Genomic DNA, 20,873 nt, shown 5'->3' on the forward strand with positions numbered 1-20,873 from the left:
ATTTTGAAAACATGCCTTTAATTACCCTGAAATGGGTTCACATCATTATTTGTACAAATACTATTTGTCATAGCACAGGAATGCCTGATGTAAATACTGTTCTGGAAGCTCACATAGTCTAAGGTGTCAGTGGTGTATTGTATATATTCGCCTCATTTTAAGAAATGCAGATGCTCTGCTATTCTGAAAAGGATTGTTCTGATGTTTACTGTTGTTTACCATGCAGTTGTGTTTATTAACCAAGTCTTTCATTGATTATAGATGCAGCTGCACATCAAAACTCATTCATTGTATTTGTTGCCATGGGTCTCAATACACCATAAAAACGGTAAGTGTGATAACAGAAGAATTAAAAATAGCATATTCTGTATTACTGGCCATAAAATGCAAGTTAAAGACTGGAACAAGAAGTCATGTGTACCATTAGGTGTTAATAAATAAATAAATAAAACATTTGAAATGCTATACATACATAATATACCTCACAATAATTTTTCTGTTCAGCATAGATTCAGTTCTTGTTTAATTAGTTTGGTCTACATGCCCTAGTTTGATTAGCCTGGTCTGCAGCACTATATTCAGGGGTTTGAAGAACCAGAGCAGGAAGAGTTTTGCGCTAATTCCACTGTGATGGATCTCTGTGCCAACACAAGGCCATTTGGGAACTGAGGATTTCTTCACTGGGAAATGAGAGGAAATGTTCATACTACATAAATGTGTTCATCCACTCCACTATTTTAACAAAGCAGTTTAATACGTATTTGGAAAGAACAATAAATATAGCTTGTTGTACAATAATTCAGTTCAATTTTTTTAAGATACACTACAGCTTTTCTTTGACAGGTCCACTTTGAATACCCAGTATAATACCCAGTAATAACAATAACAATGATTGGTGTGTGTGTGTGTGTGTGTGTGTGTGTGTGTGTGTGTGTGTGTGTGTGTGTGTGTGTGTGTGTGTGTGTGTGTGTGTGTTTTTGTGTGTTTTTGTGTGTGTTTGGGGTGGGGTGTGGGGGGTAGGAAGAGGCAACAAGTGCTGACTGCATGGACAGAGACAAACCAAAATCCTCTCGTCTTAAATCGTTGGACACATTACGAGGGTATGTGCACAGAACAACATTTAACACTCCTGAGATTCAGTTACACACTACCTCGCTCATTTATCAATGGGAAAAGTCTATCAGCATGCATGTGTCTTGTTTTCTCATGAATAGTTTTTGGCATGAAAACTATGTTTGCTAAGAGAATGTATTGTATAACCAAAGAGACCAGAGAGGTCACAGTCTGGACACATGCTCGTTTGAGACACTGTTATTTTTCAGTTGCTGTAGGCCTCGTCTCTAATATCTTTTACATCTATGGCAGAGAACAGTGGATTGCTGTTGGTGAGGGGTGATATGATTTAATCTGGACGCTCAGCAGGACTTAATAGAGGCTGGAGGGCAGACACAAAGCAAGCCTCTCTCGAAACAGGAAACTGCTGTGGCTTTGACCTGCCACTTGCCCAAACATTGATGTAATACTACAGGCAACCTATCAGCATGTATTCTACAGGCTGTGAATTTGGATCTAGAGAGGATGTGACTTTTCAGATTAGACGTTGATTCAGTGAGATCACATATTCATTGTTGGCAGATCATTCAAGATAGTCATAAATGGTCAAAGATAGTCGTTTTACAGGTAATGTCGAAAGCAAGTATCCAAATCTGAATGATATTTCAGGCTACACTGGCTTTTAGATTCAGCCTCGTTCTGTAGATTTTTGGGGGTTTTCCTTTCCAAAAAGTAATTTAATGTTTCAGTAACTCTTGCCATGATATTTTTATAGAGAGAAATGCTTATAAAACCAGATGTTTCACTCAGTCTACACCTGCTCTAGCTGTCTGAAATGCAACAGAATGCAACAGTACCTTTCCTTATTATGTCTAATGGTTTTACCTATGTTATTTGAAGCTGTGTCTTTATTTGTAAATGTCTCTGTCCTTTGGTTCTAAGCAGTATGTTTGTTAACATAAACATATGCTTGTCCAGTTATTTTATCACTGCTGTCCTTAATTCACTGGCACTGTTAGCTGGAACAACAATATCGCAAATTAATAAGCCAAAAATAATATATTGTTTTGTTTGTCACATTAATAAAAAAAAAGATGTGTACATCTTGAAAGGCTGTAACATCCTTATTTGTAACAAAATCTTTTGATGATTTTGTTATTCTTTAAATGGCAACAACTAAGATGACTGACATATTTTTGGCTATGATCTCAAAAGAAAACTCCAACTCCCTCTCACAGATTCCATGAAATATAGTCCAACTAGAAAAAACCTAAAACAAAAAAAAAAAAAAAAAAATGCTGAAGACATAAACATCTGTCAACAGAGCAGAGAAGCATTGCAGTCACTTTCAGCTGCAACTGGCACCATGTTGATATATTACAGTATAATCAAACACTTTGTCAGCGTTTATATTTTTTTTAAGAAGGATCAGGATTTTAATCTTGCCAATGGAAAGCAATGGAAGATGTAGGTTGCTGGATTTATTTACACAGTATTTAGCTTATGGAGTTTGTACAGTTCATCATATATAAGATCTCTAATAAGATTTATTAGACACTAATTTAATACAATCTATAATCAGTTTTTGATGTTTGATGTCTTTTTTAAACATGAATGGAAGGGAAAATTCAAATGCAAATGTTTTATAGCTCAGGACACTGAAACAACTGCATGCCTTTTAATTTAAATCCATTCAGATGTAATGTCATGCATACAGAAATGTTGTAGTTAAACCTTTTTCCTAGAGGATTACCTAATACAAAATGAAGAGTATTATCATACTGTAAGCAAAAATTTGCATGTAAATTGAATAATACAAAATGTTTTATTAGGGAATTAAACTCTTTCATGTAAAGATAATCCAATTTAGAAAGCAATAGAGCTCCCTGGTTGAGAGATCCCTGTAGCTACATCCCCCAGTACCTTGGGGCTGTGATAGTAATACCTCAGGGCAGCTGGCTTCTGTGACAACCAAACCAGCACGGTGAAGCCATTTTGGTGGATATTAAACTTTGTTCATATTAAAGTGCTTTACGTGTCTGTTTTATGCAGTTTGTTTAGTTTGTTAGGCACTTGCATTTCACTGCCAGCCCTAAAAACAGTAACTGGAAAAGTTGCTCCATTTGATACCATAGTTACTGTAACAAAGACTTTTTCACCTATGAAACCTGCAGTAAGTTTTTCTACTGTTCCCACACAGGCTTTGCACAGTGTTGTGGCCCTAGGTTAAAATGACAGATATGTGCTATGAGAGGTGTTTGCATGCACCTGTATGCACATGTCATGTGTGTGTGTGTGTGTGTGTGTGTGTGTGTGTGTGCTTGTATGCCCAGTGGTGGATGGTGCTCCATCACTAGGGTCTGTCCTCTCTCCCCTTCCTGCACCCCATTCAGTCCCCCAGGGGGCTATGGATCCCGGTAGAGAGTACGCTGTGCGCAATTGGCTGCCGCTTCTCGCCGGTGTGTGATTGGTTGTTTAAGAGTTGTACCTGTGTTAAAATTGTAAAAGCGACCTTGGGTATCTAGAAAGGCACTATATACATTGAACATTCATACATTCATTCACATGTAGATGTTTGATTGTAAAAATACATGCAGACTAATTGTGTGCTGCACTATGTCATGTGTGACATAGCTGTGAGCCAGACATTATTTTGTTTTCTATTGCAGCTTCCTAATATGTTTCAGAGTTGATATGTTACACAGACAGGTAGAGGTAATTGTATAATATGCCAAAGATGCTTTTCCTCAACATAAAGGGTGACGTTGTGTCAGACGCTAAGAGATTTTTAATTAAAATGATAGCTAGGCAACGAGCTCCTGTAGTGCTAAAATCTACTTGAGTTTCATCTGGAAAATGACTTAACCTTTGTCTTTGTTACTATGGATACTAATGGATGGATTCACAAAGTGTGAGTGTGTATGTCTGTGGGTGAGTGAGAGTAAAAGAAAGAAAGTGAAAAAAACAACAGTTCTTTCCTTTAACAGTCCTCTTTAGCAGATGGCACATGATTAAAATCTTGTATCAGCAGGTTAAGTTTAAAAGGGGCAGTAATGGTCTCTGTTATGATCTCCTAATTGAATTTCCTGAGTTAAAAACAAGGGTGTGCCAGCTGAGATACAGTTAGCTTTATCAGTTAGTCTATTCTGGGGGTTGCCTTTGATCCTGATGTGGTACTTAACCAGGACATGACGTGGACATTCCAGAGTGAACAAACCACAGAAATAGTATCGGGATGGTGAGAGTTTTAAAGATGAGACATTCTTAGTGGTGTCTTAATGTTGGATCACAGATTGTTTTAAATGCCTCTCAGGATATAGTGCTTATGTTGCATAATTACAGCAACATATTTTGAAGTCGCACTAAGAGTCTGCCTGCTCATTCTGTGCACCACGCTGCTGTCTGGGCAGCTTGCACTAAGCTACGTGTATAATAAATTACAGCAGAGGGCTTTAGTCAGCGTTTCTGGTTGAGGAGATTCAAAGGACAAGCATTCATTTCCTGAGTGATTCATAATGCTTAGATTGCATTACCTTCCAGTGCATTTCTTTCCATGATATATATAATACAAGCTCTACCTCTGGCCTCCATATTTGCGGTCTGATGATGGCTGTTTCAGTAACTTCTACAGACAATACACATTGAACAATACACTTGTAGAGTTGCAGAGATTTGTTCAATGTCTTGATAATTAATGATTTCCCCACCCATATTCGGCCCTGTGTTTTGTTGGGTGTTTTGACTTGTGTGTGTGTGTGCCTTCCATCGCTCAATTAAAGCTACAGTCAATCATTTAAAACCAACAGTGTGACAAGACAAATTTTCTAAAGCACAAAAAGCAAAGCTTGGGAATGTGTTTCCCTTCTAAAATTTATGGAATTGTGATGGAAATAATAAAATAAATGTTGTTAGGAGACAGTGGAGGAAATATCTCCATGATCATGTGACCATTTTAAGATGTAATGTAAAACATCGTGTGCTCTTGGCTTGTAACTGACTGACACACACTCACTCAGCAGGGTAGGGATTCTTCACACCAAGGAGCTTTTAGCAATTGAGCAGATTTTCTGTGCATCACCGAAAGGGAGACTGGTTCACATCAGTGACACTCCGTGTCCTTGTAGTGATATCACTTGAAACTAAGTGCCATATTGACAGTCATTTGCATGGAGCTCTGCTATGAATGATGAACAGGGCCGTGAGGTTGCAAATGAACTGCAGTAAGACATATTTACAATAAATAAAAGTTAACAAATGTAACAGATTACAAATGCTGTAAGGTGATTGTTTATATAATTGAATGAATGAAGTTACAGGTATATTGCACTTGTCTCGGCACCCAAGGATGCTTTGCAATCAATAATCTGTGACTATTTCAATACAACAATAAACAACAGTATGACGTCCTCTAGATTATGTTTCTGATCAGTTTTAATTAATAGTTATTTACTTACAACTGTGTTATGTGTATGTTTGCAGATTTTCCCTAACAGTCATGGTGTTCGTGAACTACGGTGGTGGAGGATATTGGTTCTTTCAACATGCACCTTGGAATGGTTAAGTATTATACAATAAAACATCTAAGCATTACTTCCAGATCGCATGCCTGTCCAGAATGGGTTTTGTGACATGTTTGCAATCAATTCAAAGTCATATTTCACAATTTTGTGCACATGTAAACAAAAATTTCATTTTAGTCTTAAAGAAACATGACAAATTTTATAGAAATTGAGTCCTCTTGTCCTCCTGTGCAGTCTGAGGTCACCTCACGTTCTGTAGATTCATGCTATTGAAGAGTAAAGGAAATTTGGTCTGACAGTTTTATGTCTTGGGTTTCATTGTAGACTGATTTCATGACCTGTAGTGGTTGCTCTGCTTTCTGATAAAATTGGAGGCTTGAACTCATGTTGTTGGTCTCAGGAGGTCTCAAGACTACATAAATGTAGCCTTGACTTGGGTCGGGGTCTAATTACCCCGAGTCTTGGTCTGGGTCTCATTACACCAAGTCTTGATCTGGATCTCATTACCTTGAGTCTTGGTCTTTAACAAGACCGCATGATCTTGAGCAAGACCACAGTCTCATTCCAGCGAGCTGAAGGAAACGATCACCTTCTTCTGCCATTCATCTGTGCTCTGTTTCATTGACTTGTGACATGGCTGATGACGACAGAAGATTCTGATTCTTGTGAAAATTGTACTGAAGTGTAGATTTGAAAGTGGAGTGAAGAAAGTGAAGTATCCCAGAGTAAACGTAGACATCACCATTTTCAACACCTCCTTTGATGATTATAGTTTAATGTAGAAGAGGCAAATCAGTCTTCTACTTTCAGTCTTTCTTCATTATCTGCCTCATTACACTTTCTTTAAAGGTGAAACATGGACTTTGCACATTATATGAATTTCTTTCCCAGACTCAAGAATTCAGCCTGAAAATCAATATCACTGATCACTCTCTTAGTAAGCAGATAAGGATGCATGTTAAGTTTTAATGGAGACTATTACAGAATGTATCTCTAGGTGTATTCACAGATGAACTCAATTTAAGCCTTATAATAGCCTCTTCATCACATCAGCAGGGCTGTATTGATCATAGGAGAAAGCAGATGGATTTTCATATTACTGCAAGGCCTCCTTTGTCATGGCTGCACGAGCACATATAAATCACTCACTATATGAAAATCGAAGAATAATAAGAAAACAGTGTTTTAAAGGGTGTGTAATATTTTGTCATTAACAGCATTGTGATGCTATGAGTGATGCCTTTTGGTTATAAGTAATATAACTATTACTGGAGTCTGTTTATTTGACTTTGATTAACTCAGAGACAAGACCATGATTTCTTCAATCTAGTAGTCATTCATTTTATTCATTCTTTCCTAAAATGAGTGTGAGTTCATGGTGTGTTTATTTGTGTGTGTGTGTGTGTGTGTGTGTGTGTGTGTGTGTGTGTGTGTGTGTGTGTGTGTGTGTGTGTGTGTGTGTGTGTGTGTGTGTGTGTGTGTGTGTTTCACAGGCCTTACTGTTGCAGATATTGTGATGCCCTGGTACGGTTCCAACAAGTACTTAATGAAATTATTACTCTCCATTTTTTATGATTATATAGAAGGAGTGAATAAAACCAGCTGCTGACTTTCCCTTTAAATCATTTTAAAGCTCGAGAACTGAATCATTTCAGTTCTTGAGGTTTTTTTCACCCGGCGGTACAGTGAGTCCTCGGCCCGTTAATCCACCTCATACATTAAAGCCTGGGAGAGCAAAATAAATGCCAGTTCCTCTATGCACCAAGGGCACTTCACCATGCACTGCTAATTGAAAATTGTTAAGTTATAAATGAAGAAAGATACATTCAGTAAGTGACACTCCACTTGAAGTACTAATGAACAGTTTAATAAGAGGCATTAGTTTAGCATGCAGGCAGTGTCTCTGTCTTATGGCTGAACCCACATGTCGCCAGTAACAAAACATATTACAGCTCTTCTATATGAAACCTGTGCTGTAAAATCTGTTCTTCTGGGCAGGTTTGTGTTCATCATAGGAACATCTGTAACGCTGGCGTTTAGCTCCATGCGAAGGAAAGGTGTGAGCAGGCTGCAGCTCTTGAGAAAGCTGACCTGGAGAACAGTGGTACTCGTGCTCATTGGCTTCTGTTTCATCAACTACAGCCCAAGAGATGGCTTATGTAAGACCTGGACGCTTCTCTGCATATCCCAGCAGTTCTCAATCCAGCTCTTCGAGTTTGGCCAGTTCACATTTATGTTTTGCTCTAGGCCACCTGAACAGAATTGTCTGATATCTATAGTCCTCAGTTAGGCTTTGATCCCTTCGAACAGGTGGGTGAACTAGGTCTCTGAGGTCTGGCTTGGCAGCATAAATGTCAACGTCTGGAAAACGGCACTATAATTCAGTGAAGATGTGACAGTAATAGTAATATAAATACAGTCCAATTTTATTCTGTCACAATAAAAAATGTGTTAGCATCAGTCATTAACAGAATCTAGCAGAAGCACTGTCATCTGCCTGAAAGGCTGTCAGCATTAAATAAGACCAGCCTGATAGGCTGCAGGGTAGCAGCTATGCTCCTTAGAGATTGAGGACAAAGGGCTTCTGTACACACTGATGATGTTGTCTGAGTAGATGTATCTTTACCTGGGTTAAGCAAACTGTTGTCATACTTTTAATGGCAGTCATCTAGGGACCTTTAACAGAGGTGCATAATACAAAAACAAGCCCTGCTTTAATGGTCAGTCATGACCAATAGGGTTTCACAGAGCCAGTTAAACAGTTGGTTTTTATGGAACATTCTGTAATGTAATTAGGGCTTTTATCATGAGTTGAAAAATTCACTGACTTTTATCTAATACTTGAATAGTTGTTTTTTTTCCATGGTTTAAGTGGGTTGATAGAGATTGCTCAGTTCTCGTTCTCTTGACTCACAGAGAGGCAATAATGGTAGCTTAAGCGTTACTACAGAACAGCAGCCAATGAACATTCATCAAGATGGGCAGTTGCACAACTTCCAGCCAATAACAGGGAACCTGTTCTATAGCAGAGATGCTTCTGCCCGATAACATCATGGCTATGTTTCTCATACATTGTCATTATGTAATGTCTATGTTCCTGTGTGCATGGCAAAGGCAAAAATATATTGTAGATAAACCGCATATCAAATACTTCTTGAATACAATGTGCTATTTTGGTCATTCATTTATGTGAAGCAAATGATACAGAATATAGAGAATAACATAACGCATCACACATTTGGAAGCAAGTTAGCCTGTCTTTACGATTCCTCTTATAGTCCTGAGTACTTGATACAGTAAGATGGGGAAATATGGAGAGTGGGTTTCTTCAGAAATGTGTGGCTATGTTTTAGCAAACAGGCATCATGAGTCACTGAATCTACTTCCTCTCTTCCTGCAGTCAGATGGAGTGTTTCCACTTCGCATCTGATTTGTTAGATCAATGATTGGAATTATATTGTTTCAGACGGCCCTCCTATATGTGCCACAAAGAGGTTTTCAATTAACTAATGTGCAGATTACCATCAATCTTCCTCTCCATGCCCTCCTCAGCACCCAACCCCCAGGGCTCAGACAAGCATGATTAGCTTCTGTCGAGCATCTCAGACATTCACACAGAAAGACAAAGTCCTGATCCAATTTGTCTTCTTCTGAACATGAAGCCAAAACACACTGCTTTGTCTCACATTATAGTTCATATTCATAATAAATCACCTTAATGACTGACCAAAACTAAATTACTAGCACCCAAAAGGTGGAATGGACTCCCTGTTAAATCCACATGGTGGAATGGACTCCCCATTACACCCAGACGGTGGACTGTAGATGTTCCTGGAAAGATCCTAAGCAGCCACCTCCTCCAGAGGAATGAAGCCACTTCTTTAGTCACTAGTGCTGTACTTACTATACTGTGTAATAGATAGATAGATGGACAGACAGACAGACCGATAGAAAATTAAGGGCTCTTATAAGTCACTCTAGACACAAATGACTGCTATAAATGGCTGAAACCAAAATGTACACAAAGCTTGTCCAGCCAAAGCTTTTACAGCTCAAACCTTACACAGTACCATTTTAACAACAGTGCTTGTACCCAATAAATACTATAAAATGCTAATTAAGAGTACATATCTTAACACTCTGAACTTATAAATGTAACGTGCAGAGTAATTCAGAGTAAATGTGGTTCATATTTTTTTCTCTTTTAACAAATAATAGTGTGTGTATTTCTGCATGTGTACGTGTGTGTGTGTGTGTGTGTGTGTGCGTGTGTGTGTGTGTGCGTGCGTGTGTGTGTTAGTATCCTGGTCCTGGCTGCGGATACCTGGAGTGCTTCAGCGTCTGGCTTTCACCTATTTTGTCCTGTCCCTAATGCAGACTCTCTCTCCCCACCAGGACGTCCCTCCAAAGCAGGTGAGTCTGCCTCTGTGCCACTAACCTCAGGCTCTGAGTCTTTCAGTAAGCTGTGCTACGTGCTCTTATCAAGCTGAATTAGATGTGTTGAACTTGACACGTAGCTCGGCTGAAAAAGAGCTGAGTTTAAGAACACTGAGTGAGTAGATCAGATGCCGGTCACTGTGTGGGAATCGTGTCTGATTAACCTCCACAGACATACTGGTGGAGCCCTGTTCAGGATGTGCTGCTCTACTGGCCACAGTGGTTCTTTATTCTGCTGTTGGAAGCTGTGTGGCTGTGTGTCACCTTTCTGTTGCCTGTACCCAACTGCCCGACGTGAGTCATAGTTCAACACAGAAGCCACAGAACACATGAATAAATCCCATATGCAATAAACCATTTGTGAGTGTAATACATGTGTGACAACTGTTTTATCTGCATCCCTATAATATAATATGATCATGATATTATTCATATATCATAAATAATACTGAGCACACAATAGGTTCCTTAGTCTCATTGTTAATCAGTGTCAAAGCATTGTGCCTATTAAGTATGCATGTCTTGTGTAATGTCTGTATTTTACATGAGTACAGTTGTATAGGGAATTGTGACTCGATGATGATTTGTGTGTGTGTGTGTGTGTGTGTGTGTGAGAGAGAGAGAGAAAGAAAGAGAGAGGCCTGCTGGTGTGTTCTGCTGCTCCTGTGAGATACTCCTGGTGATTTATGAGTTTGTGGAAAACACTCTGGAGGAATAATTAGGCAATCTCAGTGTGTCATGTGCACTAAAAGGAGGCAGGGGCAGAGGATCCATCTTCCTTTCTCTTCCTCTCTTCTTGTTTTTCTCTTTGCTGTTTTTGGTTCACCTTCTTTTCTCTTTTCCCCTCTTGTTTGTGTGTGTTTTTCCTTTCTGTCTGATGCCAAAATGGTTTTGGTGCCCTGGACTTCTCAGGAGGGGACACCCACTTTCTCCTCCACAGACATTACCGTCATTCCCGAGTGTATAGCACTCAAACATTCAGCTGCTCTTGTATATGCAAAAAAAAACTTTCATATTTCATATAAAAAATATGTTCTAAAGTACAAGTGCATGATGAAGAAAAATACTTATGTAATGCATTTCAGCTTACATGTGGACATGTAATATTTTGCTTCCTACAGTGGTTATTTGGGAGCTGGGGGTATAGGGGATTATGGTCTATACCCTAACTGCACAGGAGGTGCTGCAGCCTATGTAGATAGATGGATATTAGGAGACAACATCTTCTGGTATCCAACATGCAAGGTAAGAATTAGAGGCCAGAGTAAAGGAGGACAGTCTCATCATAAGACCTTCTAAAGCCTGTAACTCGAACACAGTTGACAGTGCAATATTTCAATGCTGAACTGTTCTTATTCTCTTTTGCTCACTGTCACAGGCCATGTATCATACAACACAGCCCTTTGACCCAGAAGGGATTCTGGGTACCATCAATTCTGTTGTCATGGGATTCATTGGGATGCAAGTAAGTTTAAATTCACAGCTTTGATAGAGTACTTGAAACATTTAAAAAATCTAGCAATCATTTTTCTATGAAAATACAAACGCTTCAGACCTCCATTTACACTCTGTCACATGAAGGAGACTAATGTTGTTTGTAAAGGTGAGCGGGACCAGGTGGCTTTAGCCGTTCCTGAGACCGACAGCTGTTTCCTCTCAGGGACACAGAGCAGATCGTAGCAGCCTGGTCTACAGTATACTGCCCTCTGCACCAGGACTGAAAAGTTTCTCACCCTTTGATAGTGACGGTGTCGCTCTGACTGCTAAGAGCCTTGCCCTTCAAACCTAGAGGCACTGCTCAGTTCCCGGGGGGGGCGGAGGCAAAAACAGTTAGCGACGAGCCAGTCAATCAGCGCGTCTTAGAGAGGACGGCAGGTGCCGGCCTCTCTGCTTGTGTCCGCCCGCTAGCACGTCCTCGGATGGTGCACATTCGTCATCACCAAATTAATCCGCGAGCGCGTCCGTCCGTGCCGCGGCACAGAGCAGCGGCGGGGGGGGGGGGGGGGGGGGGGGGGGACTGAAACCTGAGCTACGTGTCAGGGACGCGGGCAGCACATCCGCTGGCAGCCCGAGCAAAGCCCACAGTACGCAACTGCAGCACTCGATGAACGCTATAGTCCAGCATACCGTCAGTGCTGCTTTAGGTGATTCCAGGTTTAATGAATCCACATTACATTCACACCATTTCAGTATATACGCCATCAGTGTGTATTGGCCGAATGTGAGTTATTTACTTGCAAGTGGCCATCGTGGCCTTAAATGTTTCCAAATGCTTAAATAAGTAGAATCTGTTCTCGTGGTTATTTGCATTTGAAGCTGAACTAAAGAGTGGGTATTTCTCTCTGTAGGCAGGGAAGATTCTCCTCTTCTTCCGCAAAAGGAACAACAGTATTACAATACGGTTCGTGGTCTGGGCAATCATACTGGTAGGCTATGTTGCAGTCATTACACTGAAGAACCAGTACTTTTTTGTTTCCTTTTCCTGAATAAAAAAAAAAACAAAAAAATCTAAAATATTTTCTCCTTTTCAATTAAAATAGCACATTTCTGTTTGCAATGGTATTTCAAAACAAGAAGAATTTCCTATATTTATTTGCCGATACCTGGTTATAGACACAATGCTTGAGAAATTTAAATGCATGCTCTGTAGTCATGGATTTCCCAATATAGAGGATACACTAACTCTGGAGATGGTAAAAACTATGGTAATGGTAAAAAAATACTTTGTGCACACTGCACTTTGAGACCTTTGTGGCAAATAAGTGTTATATTGCGTGTAGTTGCAGACAGTTAATGAAATAGGTAGACGTCATATGATCCATCTCTACAAGCAGAGAATGCATTCCCAGGCAGAGTCTGGTGGCAGAACCCTCTCGGGACTGGACCGGATGACTCACATCACTGGTTGAGATCTAGTGGTTGTACCATATGAAGTATGTTGTTACATATTAGTTACATGAAATGTAAACTAGACAAGTCACACTATTGACCAATCTTCTGCCGTTGTCTAGGGTTCAATTCTTTGTGCAATTATTTCATATAAAAAAACTTTAATTTATTATTACTACACATGTCAATCTTGTATAGAGTATAAAATATCCAAAGATGTCACCTGTGACTTACGCTGTTCGAGCAAATAAACCTGTGGTACGTTCTTTGCATGCTGAGATACACTTTATAACAAAAAAAAAATGTAGATTGGCTTGATGATGGGAAGAGAGTATCAGCTTTGCAACTGAAAGCACCATTTGGGTGGTCTGGAAAACAGGGCACCAGCTTTGGTGGTGGTGTGGTGTGGGAGGGCACTGAACCCTCTGTCCCCGTGGGACGAGGCACGGTTATGCGAGATGTCGTCTCCAGGACAAAGAAGGGAGCAGAGTTCACTATTGTTTAGCTGTCACATTGTTTAAGACCATGTGGGTATACACAGTTTTCTATGACAGGCACCATTTTAAATGGAGATATTTTCCAATAATGATACAGGTTTAGTATTAGTAGTTGAAATGTGTATTGCCCAAGATGTATATAATTAAGATCTGCAGATGAACATGGAGTTGAATGTTTCTGGGAAACTTTGATGCTGACTTGTTTTGGGGTTCTAGTGGCTGAGTCTCTGGAATGCCCTCTCTGGAGAGGACAGGTGCTGATGGAAATCTTTGGTCTGGCAGAACCAGACCTTTAAGCTTAGCACCAGACAGACCAGCAGCAAGCCCGCATCAGCTCAGTACACTCTGTGTTTGAAATTGGAAATAGCAAAGGTTTGTGATGTATAACAAAACATATATAACAAAAAACATAAGAACATCCCTAATGTTTATATTATGAAATTATAATCTTTGAAAAAGATCATTTGAATTTCACTGTACAAAGGCCTTAAAGTTGTGCCTTCCAAACTCCTAGCTTCACTTCATAACAAAACATATATAGCTGAGAAGTGCAATCCCTTAGCTAACTGAGCAATGCAAGAGCCTTTCAGGAAACAGATTGTAAAACACTGCACACAAGGTCCAGCCCAGCTGTTTTGGCCTGTATCTGGTCAGGCAGCCTCAAGATTCAGCCAAAAGAATTTACTTGGCATGTTTTCTTTTTTCCTGAATTACTGTTTCCTGAACAGTAACAATAAGTAGGATCAAAATCCACATGTCCAGCAATAGCACAGTAGGAAAAAACCGTAATTGTACAGTAGGATAATCCATGTATCCTGCAACAGTACAGTAGGATAAATACATGTATCCTGCAACAGTACAGTAGGATAAATCCATGTATCCTGCAACAGTACAGTAGGATAAATACATGTGTCCTGCAACAGTACAGTAGGATAAATCCATGTATCCTGCAACAGTACAGTAGGATAAATACATGTATCCTGCAACAGTACAGTAGGATAAATACATGTGTCCTGCAACAGTACAGTAGGATAAATACATGTGCCCAGTTATAGTTCAGTAGAATGAATCTGTGTCCAGCAGTAGTACAGTGAGCTAAATTCATGTGAACACTTATTACACACCAGGATACGTCTATTTGTACAGTTGTAGTACAGTAGGATAAATGTGTCCACTTATAGTACACTAGGAATAATCTGTACTTGTGATGTAGGCAAAAGAGAGACACAGACTTTTTCTAGATCTTTCCTCTTCACATCTCATAGGGAGATACAGGATGGGAGAGAACACGTTTTGAAGGCCGTGTTACCAGATGCCTGATCCCAGCAGTTTAAATTTCATTATCCCTAGTTCCTATGACAGATTTGCCCATTACAGCTCTATGTTGAATCACATCGGCCATTATTGTGGAGCCATAATGCTCACAGTGCTGAAATAATCGAGGAGACGCCTTTTCCACTTCACCTGGAGGCGCAGAAGGATAAAACATAAACTAGCAAAACATAAAACGTTATGATGATCAAAAAAAATATCCTAATAAAAAACATTATTCTTTCACCATACATCTCTGTTGGAGCCTCCACTGCTTAATGCTGAGGAAGATGTCTTGGTATTGTCTTTACTATGTATGGTTCAGGATGCATATGATTATTAGGACTTATGGCAATAGTTAGTTCCATGCATGTGCACTACTACTGTGGGCAACTAGAAGGTTCTGTTGTTATTGGCCATGAGTAGGGGGAAGTAGAAATTTCTTTCAAGGTGTTTATTGTGAAATTCATCCTTTCTTTACACTTTGGATTAGGGTGAGATGGCCAGTCATGCAAAACTATGGATTTAAGATATTTATTGACTCAGAGATCACATGATCAGGCTTCCAGCAAGTCAGCGAGGCTCTTCCAGATACGCCACAGCTTCAACACATGCAGGCACCACCATCATTTAGCCAAGACATCTCCAGAGAGCAGCTCTGGAGAGCAGTATACACTGATGAGGCACTTCAGACTGCAGACTGAACAGCCTATAGTTAATACACTCCTCACACAAGGGGTTACTTCCTGGTTAAGAATGTGCATAATTGTCTTCCACCATATTGACAAAGTCATAAACAATACTCTAAGAGAGTGTGGCTGACAGCTGTGGCATGAATCCTGTAGCAGGACAGGAGACTTCTGAGGCTACTTTGTCCATGTGTCCTAATAAACAATCCCTCAACTCCAACCCCGACCCAAAGTTAATTAAAGTTCAACGATCACTGGTCAGCAGTGTGAGATTGAAATTGAGCGATTGCCCCACATAGAAGTGATTGTCCCACATCCTGCCTACATAGCCTGGAGACTCAATCTAGTGCTAGCCAGGCTATTTCCACACCATTGATTCTGTCATCTATACAAACGATGGATATCCCTCTAACAAGCAGGTTCGGATGCTGATATGTCCACCCTTGCCAACAAAATACTTCTTTGAATCTTTTCAAACCATTGCCTATTTTAGCAACAAACAGCATTATTTAGAAAAGTATTGTATTTCACAGACAGGAAAATAGGAACAGATTGAAAAGCTAAGATGTTACATGTAAGAGGATATTGCACTGAATGTTTGTCTGCTTGTCCTGGGTCGTAACAAGCACCCTGGTGAAGGAGAGCTGGGAGTTGTGCTGTCTGGGTGATCAGGCCATAGCAGGGCTCACCTCTCAGAAGCCTGGCTAATCTGCCTGACTCTTTACTGTGCTGCTGCTGTCTGATAGTGCTTGCTTTAAAGCATAGCATTGATTTTAAATCTGTTTCATTTTGACCCTCAGGGAATCTTGGCGGCCATACTTTCTAAGTGCACGCGAGACGAAGGATTTATACCTGTCAATAAAAACCTTTGGTAAGTGCATCCTGACCCTTTAAATCCAGCCACTTCTCTCCACACTAAAGAAGGATGAGTCTCCAGTAGGCACAAATCAGAGGCTGCTAAAACACACGTTTATTTACCTCGAAGAACAGATCGGCCTGTAAATAATCACCTTCACTGTTGGAAGAGTGAAACAGGCAAAGTGAAATGTCCTCCAACTAGATCACTCTTATTTACAGCCAAGGGTGAGTGCAGTTGTATTCTGCCAATTCCATGTCAAGTCCAAAGGTTTCCCATTACGATAACACTGTTTTACAGGATTACATCACTTCTGTGCAGCCTGACACAAACACATATGACCATAGTCAAAACTGAATTGAACAAGAACAAATTATTTTTATTATCTGGATTGTAAAAGTGAAAACTGTTAGGCCACTGTAATGTGTGTGTGTGTGTGCGTGTGTGTGTGTGTGTGTGTGTGTGTGTGTGTGTGTGTCTGTGGTATGCATGTGTGGTGTGCTTTATTCTTTGGGATATCATTCTATCTCTACTCATCTATACCCATTACCTACCTGAGTTTTATGGCCTGTTCATCATTTGTAGCTTATTGAGTTCCTATGCACGTCACTTTTGATTGCTAAAAGTAATTAACCACTAGCTACAAGTCATTTTGGCTCCATTTCACCTGATATAAAAGATGCCTGCTAGAGCACTCTGAGATTCAGCCATTTTACATTCCAGCAGGTTCCATCCAGCGTGCTGGTGTTTGGGAATAGGCAGGGCCATGATTTGTCTGCACATCTCCAGCTTTTCTGAGCAAGTGCCAAGGATTCACTTTGGATGCTAATGTTTCTTAAAGCCATACCTTCAGGACCGAGGCTATTATGTCTGTACAGTATTTACTGTTGCTGGGATTATTGCTGTCCATCAAGTACGGTATAGACATGCTGTGCAACTGCCGTGTGTGTGTGTGTGTGTGTGTGTGTGAGGCAGTTTAATCTGCCAGTAGCCCAGCAATATTGTATTCTGTCATTGAAATAATGTAACCAAAAATGTTGATTCCTTGAGGAAATTTGATCGAAACACATTATTTAACATTTGTTATTTCTCACACAATAGAACACCCAGTAGAAACAGTAACTATTACAACAGTTTCAAAAAGACTATAATTCCGAATTAACATCAGTGACCATGTTTCAAGAATTTCCAAAAAAAAAAAGATGAATGAAGGAAGAAGTGCAGACATGGAGCATATCCTGGGTTGAATCTGAAGAACATGTCTTCCTCTACTCAGGTCTCTGTCCTACGTAGCATGCATGGGCTGCATGTCATTTGCGTTGCTTGGTGTGATGTACTTTGTCGTGGACATCAAGGGATGGTGGGGTGGCCAACCTTTCATCTATCCTGGTGAGAACAAGCGGGGACCCTGCGCACAACCGATTGCTTCACAAAATTCACACAGAATAAGATGTTTTTCTGTACGCCATTAGAGAGGAAACAGTTCTATAATAATTCTCGACGTGAACTTTAGAGCCGTACCTGGAAGGCTGTCCTTTCAGCGAGTAACATTCCACATCCATTAAGTCACTGTGAATATATTTGCAGGAATGAACTCCATCTTTGTCTATGTGGGACACTCTCTACTGGGCTTCTACTTCCCGTTCAGCTGGGAGATGCGTTTCCAGGACAGTCACTGGGAGAAGTTGATCCAGAGCCTGTGGGGAACTGCACTCTGGCTCCTCGTCGCCTACCTGCTGTACCGCAAACGATTCTTCCTCAAAATCTAAGGCCAAGTCTGCCCTAAATAGGACAGTGATGTAGCAATAGACACAGAGCTGTAATGTAACACATCGTTTTCAAGATATAATAGTATTTATAGGATTAACAAATGACTCTTAATTCATAGTGGAAAAAGCTGTTTTGTTGTTGCATGGACTGGATGCTTGAGTGGAGAGATGGTTGGGTGAATCTGCTTCTGTTTGTTTGTCCGCTTGCTTCGCTCCCTGTTTCACCCAAAAGAGTACTTCACTGTCGTGTTTAGTGCTGGTGTTATTTAGGTCTACAAACGTTAACATGGAGAATTCCAAAGCTCAATTAGTTAATAGGTATCTGTGGTGAAACCAAGCAATCTGATTTACAGTCATCCACTGACACCTGGGATGTTTTATTTTATGTCATCTGTGTAAGGCCCCCGAGAAACTAGTGATTAAATCAAATAGGTTAAAGTGGTACTTAACAAATTAGAATGAGTGATTCCACCACTTCAGGGGTGGCCGTTAAAAATCGGTTGCCATAGCCACCCACCCCAACACCCCCCCTCCCCCCAGTCCAGGGCTGTGAGACACACGGTGGGTACCATCTGCTCTTCAGCTGACAGTGTTCTTTAATGGAGGTCAGGCTGGACCACTCAAGGGGAGGCTCTGGTAAGGCCAACACTTTTCAGTCACACACTAACACAGAATCAGGGAAATGACACCGGCAGCTCGGGGGGCTCTGTCACGAGTGGCTCTTCATCAAACAAGCAAAAAGTCAATACAAGCAAACAGTTTTGTTTAACACGACTCTGATGAAAGCAGTGTGAACGATGGATGGCTAACGGCGTCTTCCGGCTCTGTCCAGGCTGTAAGCGGCTATTAGAGGAGAGTATGGTCAGGATGAGAAGATTTGATCACAGAAGCAGTTTTATATTGAACACTCTCACTTAGGCAGAGTCCTCTCATTAATAAACCACACAGTGTCACAGACACCAACAAACAGAAGAAAGTACTCAACAGGCAACACTATTTCACTATTTTCACCAAATACATTCACTGACATTTTAGCCTTATTTTGTCATTCAGAAAAGAAGTTCACCCTCTGTTATTTAATACAGTCTAGCCTAAATCTTTCTATAGTATGAAAAGATTTTCTATAATTCTGTGGTAAAAGGTTACCCTAAAAGCTTATAGTCCAGTGGAAGGCTGAATTACAGTTAACTATGCATTATGAATTCAATCAAAGACCTCTCTCTGTCAGTTCATGAATAAGCTTTTCATTTTGAGGTGATCAAATTACTCTCTTTAGCTGAACTGCCTTATGGATGGAAGTAAATTGGTCAACTGATTTAGGAAATGGATTAATGACCATTGGTATATTTCACTTTCCAGTGGGAATGTCTCTCATTTTTAATGTTTCATTTCAACTACCATATCAAGATATGTGTATTTCCATATTATGTGTCGATGAGATGTGTATTGAGAGAGAGAGAGAGCGTGTGTGTGTGTGTAAAAGAGAGTTTTCAGAAAAACATCGGCTCCTTCATCAGCTCCTGAAAAATCCTGTTTCTCTGGAAACTTTTCCTTTTCCTACATATATTACCTGCAGTCACTTCACTTACCTGGAACCTTCTTCATATATATATATATATATATATTGATTTACATTGACCACAGGTCTCAGAATGGTTGTCTACTGTAGAGTAATCTGAGCTTGGGTAGTAAGTATGGAACTTTTAGCCATTGCTTGTGTGCCCTTTTATCTAAAGCTGTTGCAAACTGAAATTTTATTTATAGTATACACTGTTTATGCATGCTCAAAGTGGGAAAGACCCTCACATTGTGGCGTTTTGAAGTATAGGCTACATCATTGTCAGGCAAGACCTCCACATTGTGACATTTTTAAGAAGTACACATTGACCTCTAAACAGCCTACCTTTCCTTTACTGATTCTTTTACTGTTTGTTTTATATACTCATCGAACACATCTGCTGAATAATTGTTTTCAAACCAATTACTGCTGCATTTAAAATTACCTGGGCAAATAAACACATTACAACTTTCTATCCTCATAGAGATCTCAGTGCAATATAACGACTTTCCATTTTCAACTTCAACTGTGTTGTGTCTGTTTAGTCAGTTTTACTTAATGTAAAACGCAAATGAAATGAATTTGCTTTCTTTTTTTTTCTCAACATCATGTTGATGCAGGATTCTGGGAGAGCCTAACGCTTGCACAGCCTTTTATCCATGTTAACCCAACGTCGTTTAACTTTCTGTTGAGGTTTAATTTAAGTGCAGACATTGACTGGAGTGATTGTTGTATGTTGAACTGGTGGAGGCAGGACAATACACCATGGACACCCCCTCCAAATAACGCGAGGCAAACAGCCAGTCTTAACGTCTCACACTTAGACAGAGACATAGCCATCAACAATAACACCAAGTCCAACATGAGCCAGTCTGTACAATGTAAATCTCGACTTGATAAAATGATTGTGACAAAATCACCTTTAGAGCAAAGATTATAGCTGAGAAAACAGCTACTTCTCCGTCAGTAGGCTATAGGATATACTTGATTGAAATGTAAGACACCAGATTTAGTGAAGTTACTATGAGATAACCATTCCAGTTGTAATCTATAGGGGTATTGCTAAGATATTGAGTTTTAAATCAATATTCACCTCTCTTGCTCATACTGATATCTCACGAGCTGGCACGTGCACTCTTTCCCCTGTTAACTGCCCATGTTCACCAAGTCAGGCTAGTTTCCCCAGTTTGTACATGTATAGTGCCGAACCTAGCAAACTTGTTGAAAATGCGTTGTTTCTGTAAAAAAATTATTTGATATGAACATTATTATTGTTGTTATTATTGTTGTTGTG

General features: G+C 40.0%; 1 protein-coding gene across 3 annotated transcripts in view; it reads left to right on the forward strand.

The window, feature by feature from the left end:
- The window catches only part of LOC143476399 (heparan-alpha-glucosaminide N-acetyltransferase), a 26,971-nt gene extending 6,836 nt beyond the window's left edge, over positions 1-20,135 (forward strand). For 2 of the 3 annotated variants that reach the window (XM_076974585.1, XM_076974587.1), the window contains 13 exons: positions 262-328; positions 1,021-1,100; positions 5,533-5,609; positions 7,067-7,097; positions 7,572-7,732; positions 9,874-9,986; positions 10,183-10,304; positions 11,132-11,255; positions 11,389-11,475; positions 12,359-12,436; positions 16,197-16,267; positions 17,529-17,641; positions 17,840-20,135. In XM_076974585.1, coding sequence (XP_076830700.1) covers positions 262-328; positions 1,021-1,100; positions 5,533-5,609; positions 7,067-7,097; positions 7,572-7,732; positions 9,874-9,986; positions 10,183-10,304; positions 11,132-11,255; positions 11,389-11,475; positions 12,359-12,436; positions 16,197-16,267; positions 17,529-17,641; positions 17,840-18,021 — 1,306 coding nt within the window. In that variant the 3' untranslated portion in view covers positions 18,022-20,135. The remainder of the gene's footprint in view (positions 1-261; positions 329-1,020; positions 1,101-5,532; positions 5,610-7,066; positions 7,098-7,571; positions 7,733-9,873; positions 9,987-10,182; positions 10,305-11,131; positions 11,256-11,388; positions 11,476-12,358; positions 12,437-16,196; positions 16,268-17,528; positions 17,642-17,839) is intronic. The other variant, XM_076974586.1, reaches the window with a different exon arrangement.
- Positions 20,136-20,873: the final 738 nt, after the last annotated feature.

The sequence above is a fragment of the Brachyhypopomus gauderio genome, chromosome 15 (genome assembly GCF_052324685.1).
Source record: "Brachyhypopomus gauderio isolate BG-103 chromosome 15, BGAUD_0.2, whole genome shotgun sequence".
NCBI classification, from domain to species: domain Eukaryota; kingdom Metazoa; phylum Chordata; class Actinopteri; order Gymnotiformes; family Hypopomidae; genus Brachyhypopomus; species Brachyhypopomus gauderio.